The sequence below is a fragment of the Sturnus vulgaris genome, chromosome 30, assembly GCF_052056855.1.
Source record: "Sturnus vulgaris isolate bStuVul1 chromosome 30, bStuVul1.hap1, whole genome shotgun sequence".
NCBI classification, from domain to species: domain Eukaryota; kingdom Metazoa; phylum Chordata; class Aves; order Passeriformes; family Sturnidae; genus Sturnus; species Sturnus vulgaris.
In genome coordinates, this window is record NC_142272.1 from 1,190,582 (window position 1) to 1,208,436 (window position 17,855).

The window sequence follows — 17,855 nt, forward strand, 5'->3', positions numbered from 1 at the left end:
TCCCGGCTCTCACCTCCACCCCCAGCCTCAGCAGGTGTCTCACCACCTCGATCTGGCCGCTGGCGGCCGCCGTGTGTAGCAGCGTGTACCCGCGCCTGTCCTTGCACAGCACGTCAGCCCCGCGCGCCAGCAGCAGCTTCAGCACCTCCAGGTGACCTGGGGACAGCGGGACCAGGACACCGTGACTACAACAGCGTGACAACGGCCGGGACAGTGACACCGTGACTACAACAGCGTGACAACGGCCGGGACAGTGACACCGTGACTACAACAGCGTGACAACGGCCGGGACAACAGCCGGGCCAGTGACACCGTGACTACAACAGCGTGACAACAGCCGGGACGACAGCCGGGCCAGTGACACCGTGACTACAACAGCATGACAACAGCCGGGACAACAGCCGGGACAACACGGTGACAACAGCTGGGACAGTGACACCGTGATTACACCTGGGACAACAGCCAGGACAACACTGTGACAACAGCTGGGACAACAGCCAGGACAGTGACACCGTGACTACAACAGTGTGACAACAACTGTGACAACAACACCATGACTACAGCTGGGACAACAGCTGTGACAAGAGCTGTGAGAGCAGCTGTGACAACTGGGACAGGAACACGGTGACTACAACAACAGGACAGCAACACTGGCACAGCAACACCGGGACTACAACAGTGTGACAACAGCCATGACAACACTGTGACAACAGCCATGACAACAGCTGGGACAGCAACAGCCGTGACAACAACAGCTGTGACAGTAACACCAGGACAGCAACACCGGGACAACGACACTGGGACAACAGCCCTGACAGTGACACCAGGACAGCAACACTGTGACAGTGACACCGTGACTATGGCCATGACAGCAACACCATGACAGCAATAGTGTGACAACAACAGCTGTGAAAACAGCCATGAGAGCAGCCATGTCAACAGCCAAGGCAGCAACAGCGTGATTACAACAGCATGACTATAACAGTGTGACTATAACAGTGTGACAACAGTCAGGACAGCAACACCGGGACAGCAACAACCGTGACAACAACCGTGACAGCACCGAGACGGGGACGGGAGAGAGGGAGAGCAGGGATGGGAAAGATGGATGAAGGAAATGTGAGATGGAGAAAAAATGGGAGAGAGGGAGAGGAGGGACGGGAGAGATGGAGGGAAGGGATGTGAGAGGTGAAGAGGGGGAAGGAGAGAGAGAAGGAACGGGAGGAATGGAGGGGGGGAATGGAAAGATGGGAAAACATCGGGAGAGATGGGAAACACAGGGAGGGGAATCTGTGTGGGATTGGGAATGAAGGGAGTGAGGGGATGGAGAGGAGGAACGGGAGAGATGGAGAGGAGGAATGGGAGAGATGGAGAGGAGGAATGGGAGAGATGGAGAGGAGGGAGAGATGGAGAGGAGGAATGGGAGAGGTGGAGAGGAGGGAGAGATGGAGAGGAGGAACGGGAGAGATGGAGAGGAGGAACAGGAGAGATGGAGAGGAGGAATGGGAGAGATGGAGAGGAGGGAGAGATGGAGAGGAGGAATGGGAGAGGTGGAGAGGAGGAACAGGAGAGATGGAGAGGAGGAATGGGAGAGATGGAGAGGAGGAATGGGAGAGGTGGAGAGGAGGGAGAGCAGGGGAGGAGGAGCAGGGAACACCCACCCAGGAAGGCGGCCCAGTGCAGGGGCTGCCGGTCCTTCTTGTCACATGTGCTGGGACTGGCACCTTTGTTGAGCAGCAGATTCACCATCTGTGGGGTGTGGGGACAGCGTGAGTGGGGCCACCCCAATGTCCCAGCACACCCCAATGTCCCAGCACACCCCAATGTCCCAGCACACCCCAATGTCCCTGTCCACCCAATGTCCCTGCTGCCCACCCCATCCCTGTCCAGCCTGACATCCCTGCTCACCCTGACATCTGTGGCCATTCTGATGTCCCTGCTGTCCACTCCTGTCCCCTGACCCATCCTGATGTCCCTCATGTCCACTCCAACACCCCTGCTCACCGCTGTCCCTGCCCATGCCAATGTCCCCACTGTCCACCCTGATGTCCCTGCCCACCCCTGTTCCTGCCACCTTGACACCCCTGGTGCCCACCCGTGTCCCCGGTGCCCACCCGTGTCCCAGCCACCCTGACATCCTTGGTGCCTCCCTGTCCCCAGTGCCCATCCGTGTCCCTGGTACTCCCCTGTCCCTTGTACCCACCATGTTCCTACTGCCCACCCATGTCCCCGGTGCCCCCCTATCCCCGATGTCCCCCTGTCCCCAGTGCCCCCTCCCCCCGTCCCCGGTGCCCTGTCCCCGGTGCTCTCCCCTGTCCGCGATGCCCCCTGTCCCCGGTGCCCCCTGTCCCCGGTGCCCCCTGTCCCCAGTGCCCCCCTGTCCCTGATGCCCTGTCCCCGATGCCCCCCTGTCCCCGGTGCCCCCCTGTCCTGATGCCCCCTGTCCCCAGTACCCCATGTCCCCGATGCCCCCCCTGTCCCTGCTGCCCACCCCTGTCCCCGGTGCCCTGTCCCCAGTGCCTCCCTGTCCCCAGTGCCCCCCTGTCCCCGGTGCCTCCCTGTCCCTGTCCCCGGTGCCCCCCTGTCCCCAGTGCCCCCCTGTCCCCGATGCCCCCCTGTCCCCAGTGCCCCCCTGTCCCGGTGCCCACCTCGAGGTGGCCGCTGTGCACGGCGTGGTGCAGCGCCGTGCGCCCGGTGCGGTCGGCCACGTTCACGGTGCTCAGCAGGGGCACCAGCGCCTCCACGCACTTGGTGGCCCGGTTGGCAGCAGCCACGTGCAGCGGCGTCTGCCAGTGCTTGTCACGGGCATTGACATCAGCCGAGTGCTTGAGGAGCAGGTTTAGGGCTTTCTGTGGGGTGGCACAGCACAGGCGGGCTCGGGCACAGCCCCAGGAACCCCCCAGACCCCAATCCCTGCTGGTTCCAGAGCTCCGGGATGTGCAAGGAGCTGTTTGTGTCTGTGGGTGGGGGGGTTCTCTCAGGGTGTGAGAGCTGGGAGAGGGGAAAGGCCTTGGGGCTGGGCTGGTGTGCCCTGGGTGCCACCTGGGCTGTCCCCAGGGCAGGGATTGTCCCCCAGGGCAGAGATTGTCCCCCTGTGCTGGACACGAGCCCAGGTGTACCCAGGTGTGCCCAAGATGGCACCTGGGCTGTCCCCAGGGCAAGGATTGTCCCTCAGGGTAGATTGTCCCCCAGGATAGAGATTGTTCCCTAGTGCTGGACACGAGCCCAGGTGTACCCAGGTGTGCCCTGGGTGGCACCTGGGCTGTCCCCAGGGCAGGGATTGTCCCCCAGTGCTGGCTCCAGCTCTGGGCCCTCAGGCCCACAGAGACATTGAGGGGCTGGAGCGTGGCCAGAGCTGGGGAAGGGCTGGAGCAGCAGCAGAAGGGTCTGGAGAAGTCCTGAGGGAGCTGGGAAAGGGGCTCAGCCTGGAGAAAAGGAATTTTAGGAGGGATTTTTTCACCCCACAAATCCCTGAGGGGAGAGCAGAGCCGGGTGGGGTCGGGCTCTGCTCCCAGGATGAGAAGGAACAGCCCCAGATTCCTCCAGGAGAGGCTCAGGATGGACACCAGGAGGGATTTTTCCATGGAAAGGGCTGTGAGGCTTTGGAACTGCTCAGGGAGGTTTGGAATCCCCATCCCTGGAGGTGTCCAGGGCCCTGGTGGGGATCAGTCCCAGCTTAGACCTGGAGATCTTTTCCAACCTCCTGGGAATCCCCCAGCCCTCACCTGGGCTGCTCCAGCTCCGTTTCCAGGTGGGACCTGAGCCAGGTGGGCTCATCCCAGCCATGAATCCTGGCTGGGGGAAGGAAAACCCCGGAGCCAGGGCAAGAAGCAGCACGTGCAGAGCCAGGAGTGACTCAGCAGGGCCCGGGCTTTGACAGACCTGACCCACTGACCTACATTTGACATTTATTTCCTGTGCTCCTGCTCAGGCTTTGGCTTCCTGCCTTCCCCTCCCTCTGCCATCGGGCCAGAGCTCCCAGGGATCCCAACCCCACGGATCTTCACTCCCCAAAAAACCAACCCAGCCACCCCCCAGAGCAGGCTCCAGGCAGGGAAAGCATTTTGGGAAAGCTCCTTTTGGGAGATTTTGGGCATTCCAGAAATTCCCAGGTGGGAAAATCAGGGTGGACTCCCAGATTCCCAGAGGAGCTCTGTGTTTTAGGGATTGTGCACACACAAACACCTTCAGGAGAGGAGCTCACACTCGTGTCCCACCCCAGGAGCACCAGGTGAGGGATAAAAAGGATTTCAGGAGCACCTGAGCAGGAGAACTCCACCCAGGGCTTCAGATCTCTCAGCTCCAACCAACAATTCCTCCCTCTCCAAATCAGGGATTTTTTTCCCAGCTCCCTCCAGAACTTTGTGCTCCTCACAGCCCAAGCCAGGGAAAGAGGATAAAAAGTCTTTCTTCCAGGGATCCCAATCCCAAAGATCTGCTGCTCTGCTCTTCACTCCTCAAAAAACCAACCCAGCCACCCCCCAGAGCTGGCTCCAGGCAGGGAAAGCATTTTGGGAAGGCTCCTTTTGGGAGATGCCAGAAATTCCCAGGTAAAAAATGAGGGTGGACTCCCAGATTCCCAGAGAAGCAGCAGGAGCTCTGTGATTTTGTGCACACACAAACACCTTCAGGAGAGGAGTTCACACTCGTGTCCCACCCCAGGAGCACCAGGTGAGGGATAAAAAGGATTTCAGGAGCACCTGAGCAGGAGAACTCCACCCAGGACTTTGGATTTCCTGCTCCAACCAACAATTCCTCCCTCTCCAAACCAGGGTGAAGTTAAGCAGAATGAAGTCAAACCCACAAAAAATAAAGGCCAGGAAAACTTTCCAAAGAAATCTGTTGGGATCAGCTCCTGAGGGACAGGGTGGGAGCCCCAACATCCCTCCAGGAGAGAGATGAACCCTCCAGGAGAGACGAACCTGGAACAAAACCCTGGGGAAGGGATGAAGGCCGGGAGGAAGAAATGGGGAAATCCCTGGAGGGATGGAGGGAAGGCAACCAAGGAGGAAATTTTTTCCTGCTTTCTCTGCATTCCCCAAAAGCCAAACCAAGAGGAGAAAGTGCCTTTTTTCCCCATTTTTCCCCCAGGGAATGCCTCTCCCCCGAGCACCCACCTCGTGGCGAGAGGCTGCGGCGCGGTGCAGCGGCGTGAGCCACACCGTGTCCTTGGCGTTCACATTAGCACCTGTGGGGGGACAACACGGGCTCAGGAGGGGTCCCAGCACCCCAAAAAAAAACCCCTCAGATGCCTCTCCCTGCTGCCCAGACCCTGACACAGAGCAGGGAACATCCCTGATTATCCCAGATCTTGTTTAAGGGACTGGGAATTTTCCCAGTTTCTCCCTGTTGGGAGGGTTCTCTCTCTCCTCCCTGAGGCTGCACAGGGTGAGGAGCAGATGAGGACGCTCCAAATTCAACACACACAGGGCTCAAACACAGCCCAAAACTCAGCAAAACCTCCCCCCCCCCCAGATTTTGGGGGGTTTTCTCTGGGATCAAGTGGAACTGCTCCTCTGAGCATCCCTCTCCCGGTTCCAGGCCGTGGAACCTCTCAGGATCGTGGCACCATTCCCTGATCCCCACCCTGGTGCACCCCAGAGGCTCGGGGGGGGTCAGGGGGGTGCCCCCCGGGCTCACCTGACAGGATGAGCAGCTCGAGGATTGCAACATCTCCGATGTAGGCAGCAGCATGGAGCGGGGTCCGGCGTTCTTGGTCCTGCAGGGGGAGAGGGAAAACCCAGCTGTGAGCTTGGAGGGCTTGGAAAGGCTGGGAAAACCTGGGAGAAGCTGGGAAAACATGGGAGAGGGCAAGGAAAGGCTGGGAGAAGCTGGGAAAGGGGTGGAAAAGGCTGGGAGAACCTGGGAGAAGGCAAGGAAAAGCTGGGAAAGGGCTGGGAGAGGCTGGAAAAGAGTTGGGAAGGGCTGAGAGAAGAGTGGGAAAGATGGGAAAAGCTGGGAAAGGGTGAAAAGGGGTTGGGAAAGGCTGGGAGAGGGGTGGGAAAGAGCTGGGAGAGGGTGGGAGAGGGCAAGGAAAGGCTGTGAGAGGGTGGGAGATGCTGGAAAAGGGGTGGGAAAGGGTTGGGAAAGGCTGGAAAAGGATTGGGAAAGGCTGGGAGAGGGCAGGGAAAGGCTGGAAAAGTGTTGGGAAAGGGTTGGGAAAGGGCTGAGAGAACTTCTCCTGCCTCCTCTTCCTCCTCCAGGGCTGTGGAGGGGCTGGAGCTGGTAATGGACTGGGAATGGAACTGGGAATGGAACTGGGAATGGAGCTGGGGAAGGGCTGGAGCAGCAGCAGAAGGGTCTGGAGAAGTCCTGAGGGAGCTGGGAAAGGGGCTCAGCCTGGAGAAAAGGAATTTTAGGAGGGATTTTTTCACCCCACAAATCCCTGAGGGGAGAGCAGAGCCGGGTGGGGTCGGGCTCTGCTCCCAGGATGAGAAGGAACAGCCCCAAATTCCTCCAGGAGAGGCTCAGGATGGACACCAGGAGGGATTTTTCCATGGAAAGGGCTGTGAGGCTTTGGAACTGCCCAGGGAGGTTTGGAATCCCCATCCCTGGAGGTGTCCAGGGAAGGATTTTGGGAGATGGAAACGAGGGATGGGGATGGAATGGGGATGGGGATGGGGAGGATTTGGGGAGGATTTGGGGAGCACCAGGCAAGGGATGGGGATGGGAGGGATTTAGGGAGCCCTGGGTGAGGGATGGAGTTGGGAAGGATTTTGGGGAGCACGGGGTGAGTGATAAAAACGATTTTGGAAGCACAGAGTGAGGGGTGGGGATGGGGATGGGATGGGATGGGATGGGGATGGGGATGGGGAATGGGGATGGGGATGGGGAATGGGGATGGGATGGGATGGGATGGGATGGGATGGGATGGGATGGGGATGGGATGGGGATGGGATGGGATCAATGGGATGGGATGGGATGGGGATGGGATGGGATCAATGGGATGGGATGGGATGGGATGGGATGGGATGGGATGGGATGGGATGGGATGGGATGGGATGGGGATGGGGATGGGGATGGGGATGGGGATGGGGATGGGGAATGGGGATGGGATGGGATGAGATGGGGATGGGGAATGGGGATGGGATGGGATGGGATGGGATGGGATGGGATCAATGCGATGGGATGGGATGGGATGGGATCAATGGGATGGGATCAATGGGATGGGATGGGATGGGATGGGATGGGATCAATGGGATGGGATGGGATGGGATGGGATCAATGGGATGGGATGGGATGGGATGGGGATGGGATGGGATGGGATGGGATGGGATGGGATGGGATGGGATGGGATCAATGGGATGGGATGGGGATGGGATGGGATGGGATGGGATCAATGGGATGGGGATGGGGATGGGATGGGATGGGATGGGATCAATGGGATGGGATGGGATGGGATGGGATGGGATGGGGATGGGATGGGATGGGATGGGATGGGGATGGGATGGGATGGGATGGGATGGGATGGGATGGGATCAATGGGATGGGATGGGGATGGGATGGGATGGGATGGGATCAATGGGATGGGATGGGATGGGATGGGATGGGATGGGATCAATGGGATGGGATGGGGATGGGATGGGATGGGATGGGATCAATGGGATGGGATGGGATGGGATGGGATGGGATGGGATCAATGGGATGGGATGGGGATGGGATGGGATGGGATGGGATCAATGGGATGGGGATGGGGATGGGATGGGATGGGATGGGATCAATGGGATGGGATGGGATGGGATGGGATGGGATGGGATGGGATGGGGATGGGATGGGGATGGGGATGGGATGGGATGGGATGGGGATGGGATGGGATGGGATGGGATGGGATGGGATGGGATGGGATGGGATCAATGGGATGGGATGGGGATGGGATGGGATGGGATGGGGATGGGATGGGATGGGATGGGATGGGATGGGATGGGATGGGATGGGATCAATGGGATGGGATGGGATGGGATGGGATGGGATGGGGATGGGATGGGATGGGATGGGATGGGATGGGGATGGGATGGGGATGGGGATGGGATGGGATGGGATGGGGATGGGATGGGATGGGATGGGATGGGATGGGATGGGATGGGATGGGATGGGATCAATGGGATGGGATGGGGATGGGATGGGATGGGATGGGATCAATGGGATGGGATGGGATGGGATGGGATGGGATGGGATCAATGGGATGGGGATGGGGATGGGATGGGATGGGATGGGATGGGATGGGATCAATGGGATGGGGATGGGATGGGATGGGATGGGATCAATGGGATGGGGATGGGGAATGGGGATGGGATGGGATGGGATCAATGGGATGGGATGGGATGGGATGGGATGGGGATGGGATGGGGATGGGGATGGGATGGGATGGGGATGGGGATGGGATGGGATGGGATGGGGATGGGATGGGGATGGGGATGGGATGGGGAGGATTTGGGGAGCCCTGAGGGAGGGATCTGGGGAGCAGCAGGACACTGATGTCCCTCACCAGTACATTGATGTTCTCCTTCTGATTGAGCAGCGACCGAACCTCCTCCACATCCCGGTTGAAGATGGCTTGGACCAGAGGGGGCTGCAAGGGACAGGGGGAGAGTGGTGACAATGACAGGGGACACAACTGCAGCACCTCCATCACCCCAGCCAGCCCCTGGGATTGATTTTCCAGCCAGCACAGGGTTTTTTTTTTTTCCTGGTTCTTCCTCGATAATCTGGGAATTTTGGGGAAATCCTTCCCCAGGGGAACAGCAGCTCCAGCTCCTGCCACCCAAAATTTGGGCACAGCACAAAACCCCTCCAGGACAGCAACGATCCCTGAACCCCCTTCCTTGTTCAAAGACCTAAAAATTCCATTTTCCTGCAGAAAAATCAGGGGCAGAGCTGCCCTTGGGGTGCTCAGCACCCCCTGATCGCTGCCAGACCCCACACAGCCCCACTGAGGCTTTTTGGGATGGAGGGATTTGGGTGCTGTGACCCCCCCCAAGCTCTTCTCACCCCCCAAGGCTGGATTTAAAGCTCAAAACCACCGAATTTCGCTTTTTTTTAAGCCTCTCCAAGCTCTGTCTGGCTGTGACCCCTTCCCAGCCCTGCCTCATCCCAAAATCAGGGCACTTCCAAGCCCGGGAACACATCCTGGGTCAGGGCAAGGCTGTGTCATCCCCCTGGAATGCAGCGGCATCACTTGTTAAGATGCTTTAAAAAAAAAAAAAAAAAAAAAGTGGTTTTTTTTCACAAAAGAAATATTTTGGGAAAGGCTGGAAAACACCAATGGTGCCCCAAAAGGCTCCAGGTCTGGCACATGGGAGAAGGGAGTGGTTGGGGAATCGCAAAAAAATAAAGTTTTGTTTAAATCAGGGGCTGATCCCCTCTTTCTTCATCCCCTTCCAACCCCAAATTCCCCCTTTTTTCATCCCCCTCGCCCCCAGCTCCTCCCAGGGCTCTAAAATCCATCCCTGGATTAAGGGCAGGAGCAGAAGCAGGGCTTGGTGTGGGGCTGGGGGGCTCTGGCAGCCCCTGACCCCAAAATCCAGGGGACAAAAGGGGGAAATCTGTGGGGAAAAGGGGGTGTGAGCCCAGGTGACCCCAAGGTCACAGCTCTGGGGACAGCACAGCCATGGGAGGGGTGTCCCCAAAACCTGATGGGGACACTCTGAACCCCAGATATGTCCCTAAAATATGACAGGGACACTCTGCACCCCAAGAGTGTCCCCAAAACCTAATGGAAGCATTCTGAACCCTAGATTTGTCCCCAAAACCCAATGAGGACACCCTGCACCCCAAAAAAGTCCCCAGACCACAGCAGGGAACCCAAGAGCATCCCCAGATCCTAATGGGGACATCCTGAACCCCAAATGTGTCCCTAAAACACGACAGGGACACTCTGCACCCCAGGAGTGTCCCCAAAACCTGACGGGGACACTCTGTACCCCAAAGGTACCCCCAAAACTCGACAGTGACACCCTGCACCCCAAAAGCATCCTCAAAACATAATAGGGACACTCTGCACCCCCGGGGTACCCCCAAAACTCGATGGGCACACTCTGCACCTCAGAGGTGTCCCCAAAACTTCACAGGGACACCCTGCACCCCGGAAGTGTCCCAAAAACCGATGGGGACAACCTGCAAGCCAGCAGCGTCACCAAAACCCGACAGGGACACCGTGCACACCAGGGGTACCCCCAAAACTCGACGGGGACACTCTGCAAACCAGGGCCACCCCAAAACCTGATGGGCACACTCTGCACACCAAGGGTACCCCAAAATCTCAGTGGGGACATCCTGCCGTCCCAAAAACTCCATGAGAACACCCGGCACCCCAAGAGTGTCCCCAAAACCTCTCTGAGGCCGCCCTGCACCCCAGGGGTACCCCCAAAACCCAGGACCCGCTGGGGGGACAGAAGGAATCACAGCAGGGCCAGGTCCCGTCCCGGGGGTCCCGGGGGTCCCCCCTTGATCCTCCAAACTCCAGGAGGTCTCGATCCTGGGGTTCTGCCATTCCTGGGGTTCTCTCCTTCCTGGGGTTCTCCCATTCCCGGGGTTCTCCCATTCCCGGGTTTCTCTCATTCCCGGGGTTCTCCCGTTCCCGGGGTTCTCCCATTCCCGGGGTTCTGTCATTCCCGGGGTTCTCCCATTCCCGAGGTTCTGCCATTCCTGGGGTTCTGTCATTCCCGGGTTTCTCTCATTCCCGGGGTTCTCCCATTCCCGGGGTTCTGTCATTCCCGGGGTTCTCCCATTCCCGGGGTTCTCCCGTTCCCGGGGTTCTGTCATTCCCGGGGTTCTCCCATTCCCGGGGTTCTCCCGTTCCCGGGGTTCTGTCATTCCCGGGGTTCTCCCATTCCCGAGGTTCTGCCATTCCTGGGGTTCTGTCATTCCCGGGTTTCTCTCATTCCCGGGGTTCTCCCATTCCCGGGGTTCTCTCATTCCCGGGGTTCTCCCATTCCCGGGGTTCTGTCATTCCCGGGGTTCTCCCATTCCCGGGGTTCTCCCATTCCCGGGGTTCTGTCATTCCCGGGGTTCTGTCATTCCCGGGGTTCTCTCTCTCCTGGGGTTCTGTCATTCCCGGCCTAGGTGTCCCAACCCCAGGAAGGGATCTGATCTCCCGTTCCCGGACCGGGAGGTCCCATCCCTGCAGGCTTCGTCCTTCCCGATCCAGGTGTCCCATTCCCGGGATTCTCCCGTTCCAGGCCGGGGGGATCCCGTTCCTGGGGTTCTGCCATTCCCGGGGTTCTCCTGCTCCCGATCCAGGTGTCCCAACCCCGGGGGCTCTGCTGCTCCCGGTCCACGGGGCCCGTCCCGGGGGCTCTCCCGTTCCCGGACCGGGATTCTCCCATTCCCGGGATTCTCCCGCTCCCGATCCAGGAGGTCCCATCGCGGGGGCTCCGCCGTTCCTGGCCGGGGGGGTTTCAGGACCGGGATCCCCCCTCGATGCTCCGCGGTCCCCGGGCAGGGAGGTCCCTCCCGAGGGTCCCGTGCCCAGGGCCGGGGGTCCCGTTCCCGGGATTCTGCCATTCCCCACGCAGGTGTCCCAGCCCCAGGGTTCTGCCGTTCCTGGGCCGGGATGACACATCCCGGAGGCACCGCCGTTCCCGGTTCAGGAGGTCCCACTCCCGGGGCTCTCCCGGGGCACGATCCCTCTTTGATGATTCACGTTCCCGGCCCAGGCAACCTCGGGGCTCTCCCGTTGCCGGTTCAGGGGTCCCATCCCCGGGGCTCTCCGGTTCCCGGTTCAGGGGGTCCCTCCCGAGGGTCCCGTCCCCGGGGGCCACGCCGTTCCCGGTTCAGAGGGTCCCTCCCGAGGGTCCCATCCCCGGGGCTCTCCCTCTCCCGCCCCAGGCGCTCCCATTCCCGGCTCTCTCCCGTTCCCGGCCCGGGCCGTCCCGGCCGCGCTGGGCCCGGCGGGCGCGGGCGGAGCGGGTGCGAGCGGCGACCCCCGCCCGTTTCGGGGCTGCGGCGGGGCCGGGCTGGGCGGGGAGGGCTCGGCGGAGCGGGGCCCGCGGCCTGGGGCGGCGCCGGGCCGGGCCCGGTGGCGGAGCCGCGCTAGGCCGCACATCCCCGGGCTGCCGTAGCGGCGAGGCCCGGGCGCGGCGCGGCGCCGGCGGCGAGCGGGAGCGGGGAAGGCGAGGACGGGGCGGCGGCCGTACCTGGTCCGTGATGCTGAGAACCCCCATGTCGGGGCCGCCCTCAGCGCCCAGCTCCCGGCATCGGGTCCGGCCGCGGCGGCTCCGCTCGGGCGGCTGCGGGGCGGGGATGGAGCGCCGGGGATGCGCCGCCCACCGCCCCGGAGCGCCGCCGCCGACGGGGGCAGCGGCAGCGGGGGGCGGCCCGCGGGCAGCGGCATCGCCGCGGCGGGGCGGGGGCCGCGGGCGGAGGGGCCGGCGGGCACCGGGAGCGGTGACCCCACGGGCGGCGGGGGTCCCGGGGGTCGCTGGTCTGACCCTCTCTGGGGTCTCCCCGGTGGGGGATCAGAGCCACGAGCGGCTGGCGGTAGTCCCGGAGGGTCCCGGGACAGCGGCTCCCCCAGCCTGAAAGGTGGTGAGGTGATGGGAGAGGGTCCCGGGGGTCATCCATGTGCTGCTTCCCTCTGTGGGGTCTGTCCGGTGGGAATCCCATCCTCCGGTGGTCCTGGGGGTCCCGAGGGGTCCCTGACGAGCGGCTCCCGCAGCCCAAAGGGCGCTGGGACACTGGGAGAGGGTCCCAGGGGTGTCTGTGTGCTGTTCTGTGGGATCTGTCGGATGGAAATCCCGTCCTTGGGTGGCTGCCGGTGCTCCCAGGGGTCCCACGTAGTGGCTTCTCCATCCCAAAAGGTGCTGGAATGGTGGGAGAGGGTCCCGGGGGTCCCTGTGTGCCACCTCCATCCCATTCTGTGGGGTCTCTCCAGAGGGAATCCCATCCCCAGCTGCTCCTGGGGGTCCCGGGGGTCCCTGAGCAGCGACCGCCCCGATCCAAACCCATCCCGTGACCTCCGGGCAGGGGTCCCGGGGTTCAGGGGGATCACGGGCCCGGGTGCAGCTCCTGGCTCCCCCCGCGGCTCCGAGCAGTGCCAGGCCTGCACTCCCAGCTTGGGAATTGTGTTCGAGCTGGGAATTGGTGATTCCCGGCCCTGTGTTGGCTGAACTGGATCGTGCTGGGCTGTACTGGGCTGTGCTGGGTAGGACTGGTTGGCACTGGGTAGTTCTGGGCTGCACTGGGAGGCCCTGGGCTGTACTGGGCTATACTGGGCTATACTGGGCGGCACAGTTCTCGCAGCCATGTGAATTCCCGGTCTCTCGGTTCCTCTGCTCAGTTCGGAGCGGGGCCGGTACCGGGACACGACACCGGGGGCTCCCCGTCCCTCTCCGGACCGATGGACCTCGGGCACACGTGGGAGGCGGGGCCGGGCGCCCCCTGGGCCTGAGCCCATCCCCGGTAGCCCCGGGTGGGGCAGTCCCGGTTGGTCCCGGTTGGAGCCCGGTCTCAAGGCAGATGCAGCGCCGGCCCGGACTACATTTCCCATAGTGCCCCGCGCACCCTCCGACTACAACTCCCATCGTTCCTCGCTCAGGGGGCGTTGCCCCGCCCCGCCCCGTGACGTACCCGGCGCTATGGCGACGTGGTGACGTCACGAGGTGAAAGGTCACGGCGGCGGCGGCGCCGCGTCCCGGCCCGGTCCCGGTTCCGGCCCGGCCCCGGTTCCGGCCCCGTCATGGCGGCCCGGCGGCTCCGCGGCGCCCTCCAGCTCGGGGCGCGGCAGCGCCTGCGGGCCGCGGCGGCCCCGCCCGGCAGGTGAGCGGCGGCGGCCCCGCGGGGCGGCGGCCCCCGGGCGGGCGGGGCCCGGAGGTCACACCGGCCCCGGGGGCACCGGGGCGGGCCCCGGGAGGCGATTGTGCTGTGGCGGCTCCTCCGGGCCTGCCCGCGCTCCCGGTATCCCCGGGCTGGGCTGGCCCGAGGGCACCTTGGCGAGCCCGGGGGGTCCCGGCGGGGCCGGCCCGGGGGTCCCGGCGCTGCGGGGTCGGGGATCTCGGTGGTGCCGCTGTCCCGGTTCCCGTAGAAGGTCCCTGGGTAGGGAACACTCGCTGGGGGCGTCTGACCTTGGAGCAAACCCGCGTGGGGACACCGGGACCGGGCCGGTGCCGCCCCCGCCCGTGGGGTCGCGAGGGACCCGAGCCCCGTCGGGGGTCGGGAGCCGTTGCCACCGAGCCCCGGGCGAGGGGACAGTCCCGAGGCCACCCGGCCGTGTCCCCACGGCTGTGACCTCTGCTTGGGGACAGGGACACGGGAACAGGACCGGGACCGACCGCCCCCGGTGACTCCGGGGGTGACAATTCCCGTGGGGACGGGGGGATGTCCCCTCCCCCTGTTGTCCCTCCTGGAGCGACACCGGAGGGATGGGACGGGGCAGAGCGGGACACGGGGCAGGAGCGGCGCCGGGGGGGCCCGGGGGGCACCGGGCAGTTGTTCCTGCCTGGATTAGGTGTCCCCAAGGTCGGGTTTCCCGGCCTTCCTCCTCCTCCTCCTCCTGCCAACAGCAGCCCTGGCATCAGCCCTGGCACCAGCCCGGCCGTGGGCACCGGCCCAGACGCCTCAAGGGGGGATTCCCGTCCCGGGAGGGGCCCGGGAAAAGGACCTGGAGTGGCCAGGAAGGGACGTGGACTGATCAGAAAGTGACCCAGGCCTGTCTGGAAGGGGCTTGGGAAGGGACCTGGAAGTTCAGGGAGGGGCCTGGGCCAGTCTGGAAAGAGCCTGAGCTGGTCTGGAAGGGACCTGGAGAGGTCTGGAAGCGTCCTGGGCTGGTCTGGAGGGACCTGGATTCATCTGGAATCGTCCTGGGCTGGTGTGGAAAGGACCAGGGAAGGACTGGAAGGGTCCTGGGCTGGTCCAGAGGAACCTGGTCCTGTCTGGAAAGGACCTGGAAAGGTCTGGAAAGAGCCTGAGCTGGTCTGGAAGGGACCTGGACTCATCTGGAAGGGTCCTGGGCTGGTCTGGAAGGGACCTGGATTGGTTGGGAAGGGACCTGGGCCAGTCCAGGAAGGACTGGAAGGGATCTGAGCTGATCGGGAAGGGACCAGCCAGGTGGGAATGGGCTTGGGATGGTCTGGAGGGGCCCGTGAGGCTCTGAAAGGGACCTGGGGAGCTCGGGGGGGATTTGGGAAGGGTCCCTGTCCCCCGGGAAGGGCCCGGCACGGCCCGGTACTGCTGGTGACAGCGCCCGTGTCCCCCCAGGCACACGGCCCTGTGCGGCCTCCGGCTCGCCCGGCTGGGCCGGCCGGTCCCGGTGGCCGCGGAGCCGCGAGCCCAGCCCAGCCGGGGCTTCCTGAACCTCACCAACAAGCGCAAGGAGTACTCGGAGCGCCGCATCATCGGGTGGGTGATGCTGGGACCCCCAGCCCGGCCCTGAGCCCCAGTCTGAGCCTGAGCCGGCCCCAGGCCCAGCCCTAAGCCCAATCCCAGCCCTGACCCTGACCCCGACTCCAACCCCAGCCCCAGCCTTGGCCTTAGCCCCAGTTCCAGCCCCAACCTTCATCTTAATCCCAGTTCCAGCACCAACCCCAGTTCCAACACCAGCCTCAACCTTGATCTTAACCCCAGTTCCAACCCCAGCCCCAACCTTGGCCCCAGCCCCAATCAACCCCTACTCAACCCCAGCCTCGGCTCCAACCCTGACCTTAAGCACAGCTCCAACCCCAGCTCCAACCTTGCTCCTGACCCCAATCCCGACCCCGACCCCGTCTGTGTGCACAGGTACTCCATGCAGGAGATGTATGATGTGGTGGCCAACGTGGAGGACTACAAGAACTTCGTGCCCTGGTGCAAGAAGTCCGTGGTGGTGTCGCGGCGCGCCGGCCACGTCAAGGCCCAGCTGGAGGTTGGGTTCCCACCCGTGCTGGAGCGTTACACGTCCATTGTCACCCTGGTGCAGCCACACCTCGTCAAGGTGAGCAGCGAGCTCAGGCTGGATGCCAGGGAAGGGTCTGGAGAAGTCCTGAGGGAGCTGGGAAAGGGGCTCAGCCTGGAGAAAAGGAGGCTCAGGAGGGACCTTTTCACCCCACAAATCCCCGAGGGGAGAGCAGAGCTGGGTGGGGTCGGGCTCTGCTCCCACGGGACACCAGAGAAGGGAAAACAGCCTCAAGTCGATCCAGGGGAGGTTCACGTTGGAATTTCCCATGGAAAGGGCTGTCAGGCCTTGGAACTGCCCAGGGAGGTTTGGAGTCCCCATCCCTGGAGGTGTCCAGGGAGGGACTGGATGTGGCACTCTGGGGATCCCAGCTTGGACTGGATCCAGGGAGCTTTTCAAGGATTCTGTGATGGCTCCCGAGCCCTCTGACCCCTTCTTTTCCCCTCCCCAGGCCGTCTGCACCGACGGGCGCCTCTTCAACCACCTGGAGACCAACTGGCGCTTCAGCCCCGGCATCCCCGGCTACCCCCGCACCAGCACCGTGGATTTCTCGGTACGACCCCGCCCCGGGCCCCCCCCCGGGGAGGGCGGGGCTCACCTGCCAGGGCTCACCTCTCCTCCTCCTCCTCCTCCTCCTCCTCCTCCTCCTGCCCAGATCTCCTTCGAGTTCCGCTCCCTGCTGCACTCCCAGCTGGCCACCATGTTCTTCGACGAGGTGGTCAAGCAGATGGTGGCCGCCTTCGAGCGCCGCGCGGCCAAGAACTTCGGGCCCGAGACCCGCATCCCCCGGGAGCTCATGTTCCACGAGGTCCACCAGACGTGAGGGTGGCCGGGCCGGGCACCCCCGGACTGTGCCGGGCCCGCCCCGAGCCCACCCCCCAAAATATTTATTCAAGTGCGTTTCCGCTGCTGTTGCCTCAACGCCCCCCGGGGCTGCCGTGAGCCCCCGGTGCCAGGAGCTGCGTCCCGGCGCTGGACTCCCTGGAGTTGTAGCTGATTTGGGGGTTTAACTTTTGTTTTAGTTCTTGTTTTGGTTTGTTGTTTTGTTTTTTTTTTTTTTTTTTGGTTGGGTTTCTTTTTCTTTTTTTTTTTTTTTTTTAACTCTTTTTTTTTTTTTTTTTTTTTTTGTTCTTTTGAAACTCCTCGGCCAGGCTGGAGGGCCCCGGCGGGGGCAGCTCCGGTGCCTGGGCCCCGCCGTGCTCCGGGAGAACAGGAGGAACGGGGAGTTTGTTGTGGGGAGGGGGGGGGTGGAAGCTGCTGGGACCCCCCCCAATTCCTCCCCAGCTCTTCCAGGAACAAAAGGGAAGGAGCCGGCGCAGGGAGGAGCCCCCCGAGCCCCCCCCCCCCCGACGTCGCACACTTTGCACAAGCCACACGCACAGGGTGGGGAGGGGGCGGCTCCCGCTGCCCCCCCCCCCGCCGCCCCCACCCCCAGCACCCTCCGCAGGGACCCCCACGGTCCCGACCCCACCCCCCCAGCGGCCCCCCCCGGTTCCTCACCTGTGGCAGGGGGATGGGAAGGCCTCGGTTCCCCCCTCGCCGGGGGTGTGAGGGGCTCCCCGAGCCCCCCCCGAGCCCGCCCTGGCCGTGCTGGCCGAGCAGGAAGGGCTTGGACAGGCCAATAAAGAGCATTTTCCAAGGGTCAGCAGCCTCCTGGTCCTCATTCAGCCACGGGAGGGGGGATTGGTTGGGGGGCGGGGGGGGCTGCATGCTGAGACCCCTGACCCAAACCAGGCTGGTTGTGCCTCCACCACTGAGGGACCCCATGGTGGGGTGGGGGCACCATCCCCTGACCCCCCCCCTCCCTAAACCACACCCAGGGAAGGGAGGGGGAGGCAGGGGTGTTTGTTAATAAAAACATTTATTTTGCATTTTTGTTGTTGTTTGTACAGAAGTGCCCGAGAGCTGCGAGGAGCCGGGGTGGGGGCCTGGGGGGGGGTCCCAGCTCTGGCTCCCGGGGGCTTCAGGCAGGGGGGAAGGGGGGGTCACA

The 17,855-nt window shown here is 62.9% G+C and overlaps 2 protein-coding genes across 2 annotated transcripts in view; one reads left to right on the forward strand and one right to left on the reverse strand.

Annotated features, from left to right (window-relative positions):
• The window catches only part of ANKRD52 (ankyrin repeat domain 52), a 50,743-nt gene extending 38,425 nt beyond the window's left edge, over window positions 1-12,318 (reverse strand). Inside the window, 7 exon segments of the mRNA XM_088180844.1 lie at window positions 14-156; window positions 1,662-1,749; window positions 2,649-2,849; window positions 5,118-5,188; window positions 5,641-5,719; window positions 8,486-8,569; window positions 12,135-12,318. Of these exon segments, the coding sequence (XP_088036970.1) occupies window positions 14-156; window positions 1,662-1,749; window positions 2,649-2,849; window positions 5,118-5,188; window positions 5,641-5,719; window positions 8,486-8,569; window positions 12,135-12,161 (693 nt within the window). The 5' untranslated portion in view covers window positions 12,162-12,318.
• Window positions 12,319-12,505: 187 nt separating this feature from the next.
• COQ10A (coenzyme Q10A) lies at window positions 12,506-17,736 on the forward strand. Its single transcript, XM_014892530.2, has 5 exons — window positions 12,506-13,755; window positions 15,193-15,333; window positions 15,712-15,904; window positions 16,317-16,418; window positions 16,521-17,736. The coding sequence occupies exons 1-5, from the start codon at window positions 13,676-13,678 to the stop codon at window positions 16,686-16,688; spliced, it is 684 nt and encodes a 227-aa protein (XP_014748016.1). The 5' UTR covers window positions 12,506-13,675; the 3' UTR covers window positions 16,689-17,736.
• The last annotated feature ends 119 nt before the right edge of the window (window positions 17,737-17,855 follow it).

What these genes read in the sequence shown, in the direction of transcription:
- COQ10A (XM_014892530.2), top strand. Translation starts at nt 13,676, where the DNA reads ATGGCGGCCCGGCGGCTCCGCGGCGCCCTCCAGCTCGGGGCGCGGCAG. An exon ending in TGCAGCCACACCTCGTCAAG is followed by an intron (nt 15,905 to 16,316) that starts GTGAGCAGCGAG and finishes TCCCCTCCCCAG; the next exon opens with GCCGTCTGCACCGACGGGCG. An exon ending in CCAGCACCGTGGATTTCTCG is followed by an intron (nt 16,419 to 16,520) that starts GTACGACCCCGC and finishes CCTCCTGCCCAG; the next exon opens with ATCTCCTTCGAGTTCCGCTC.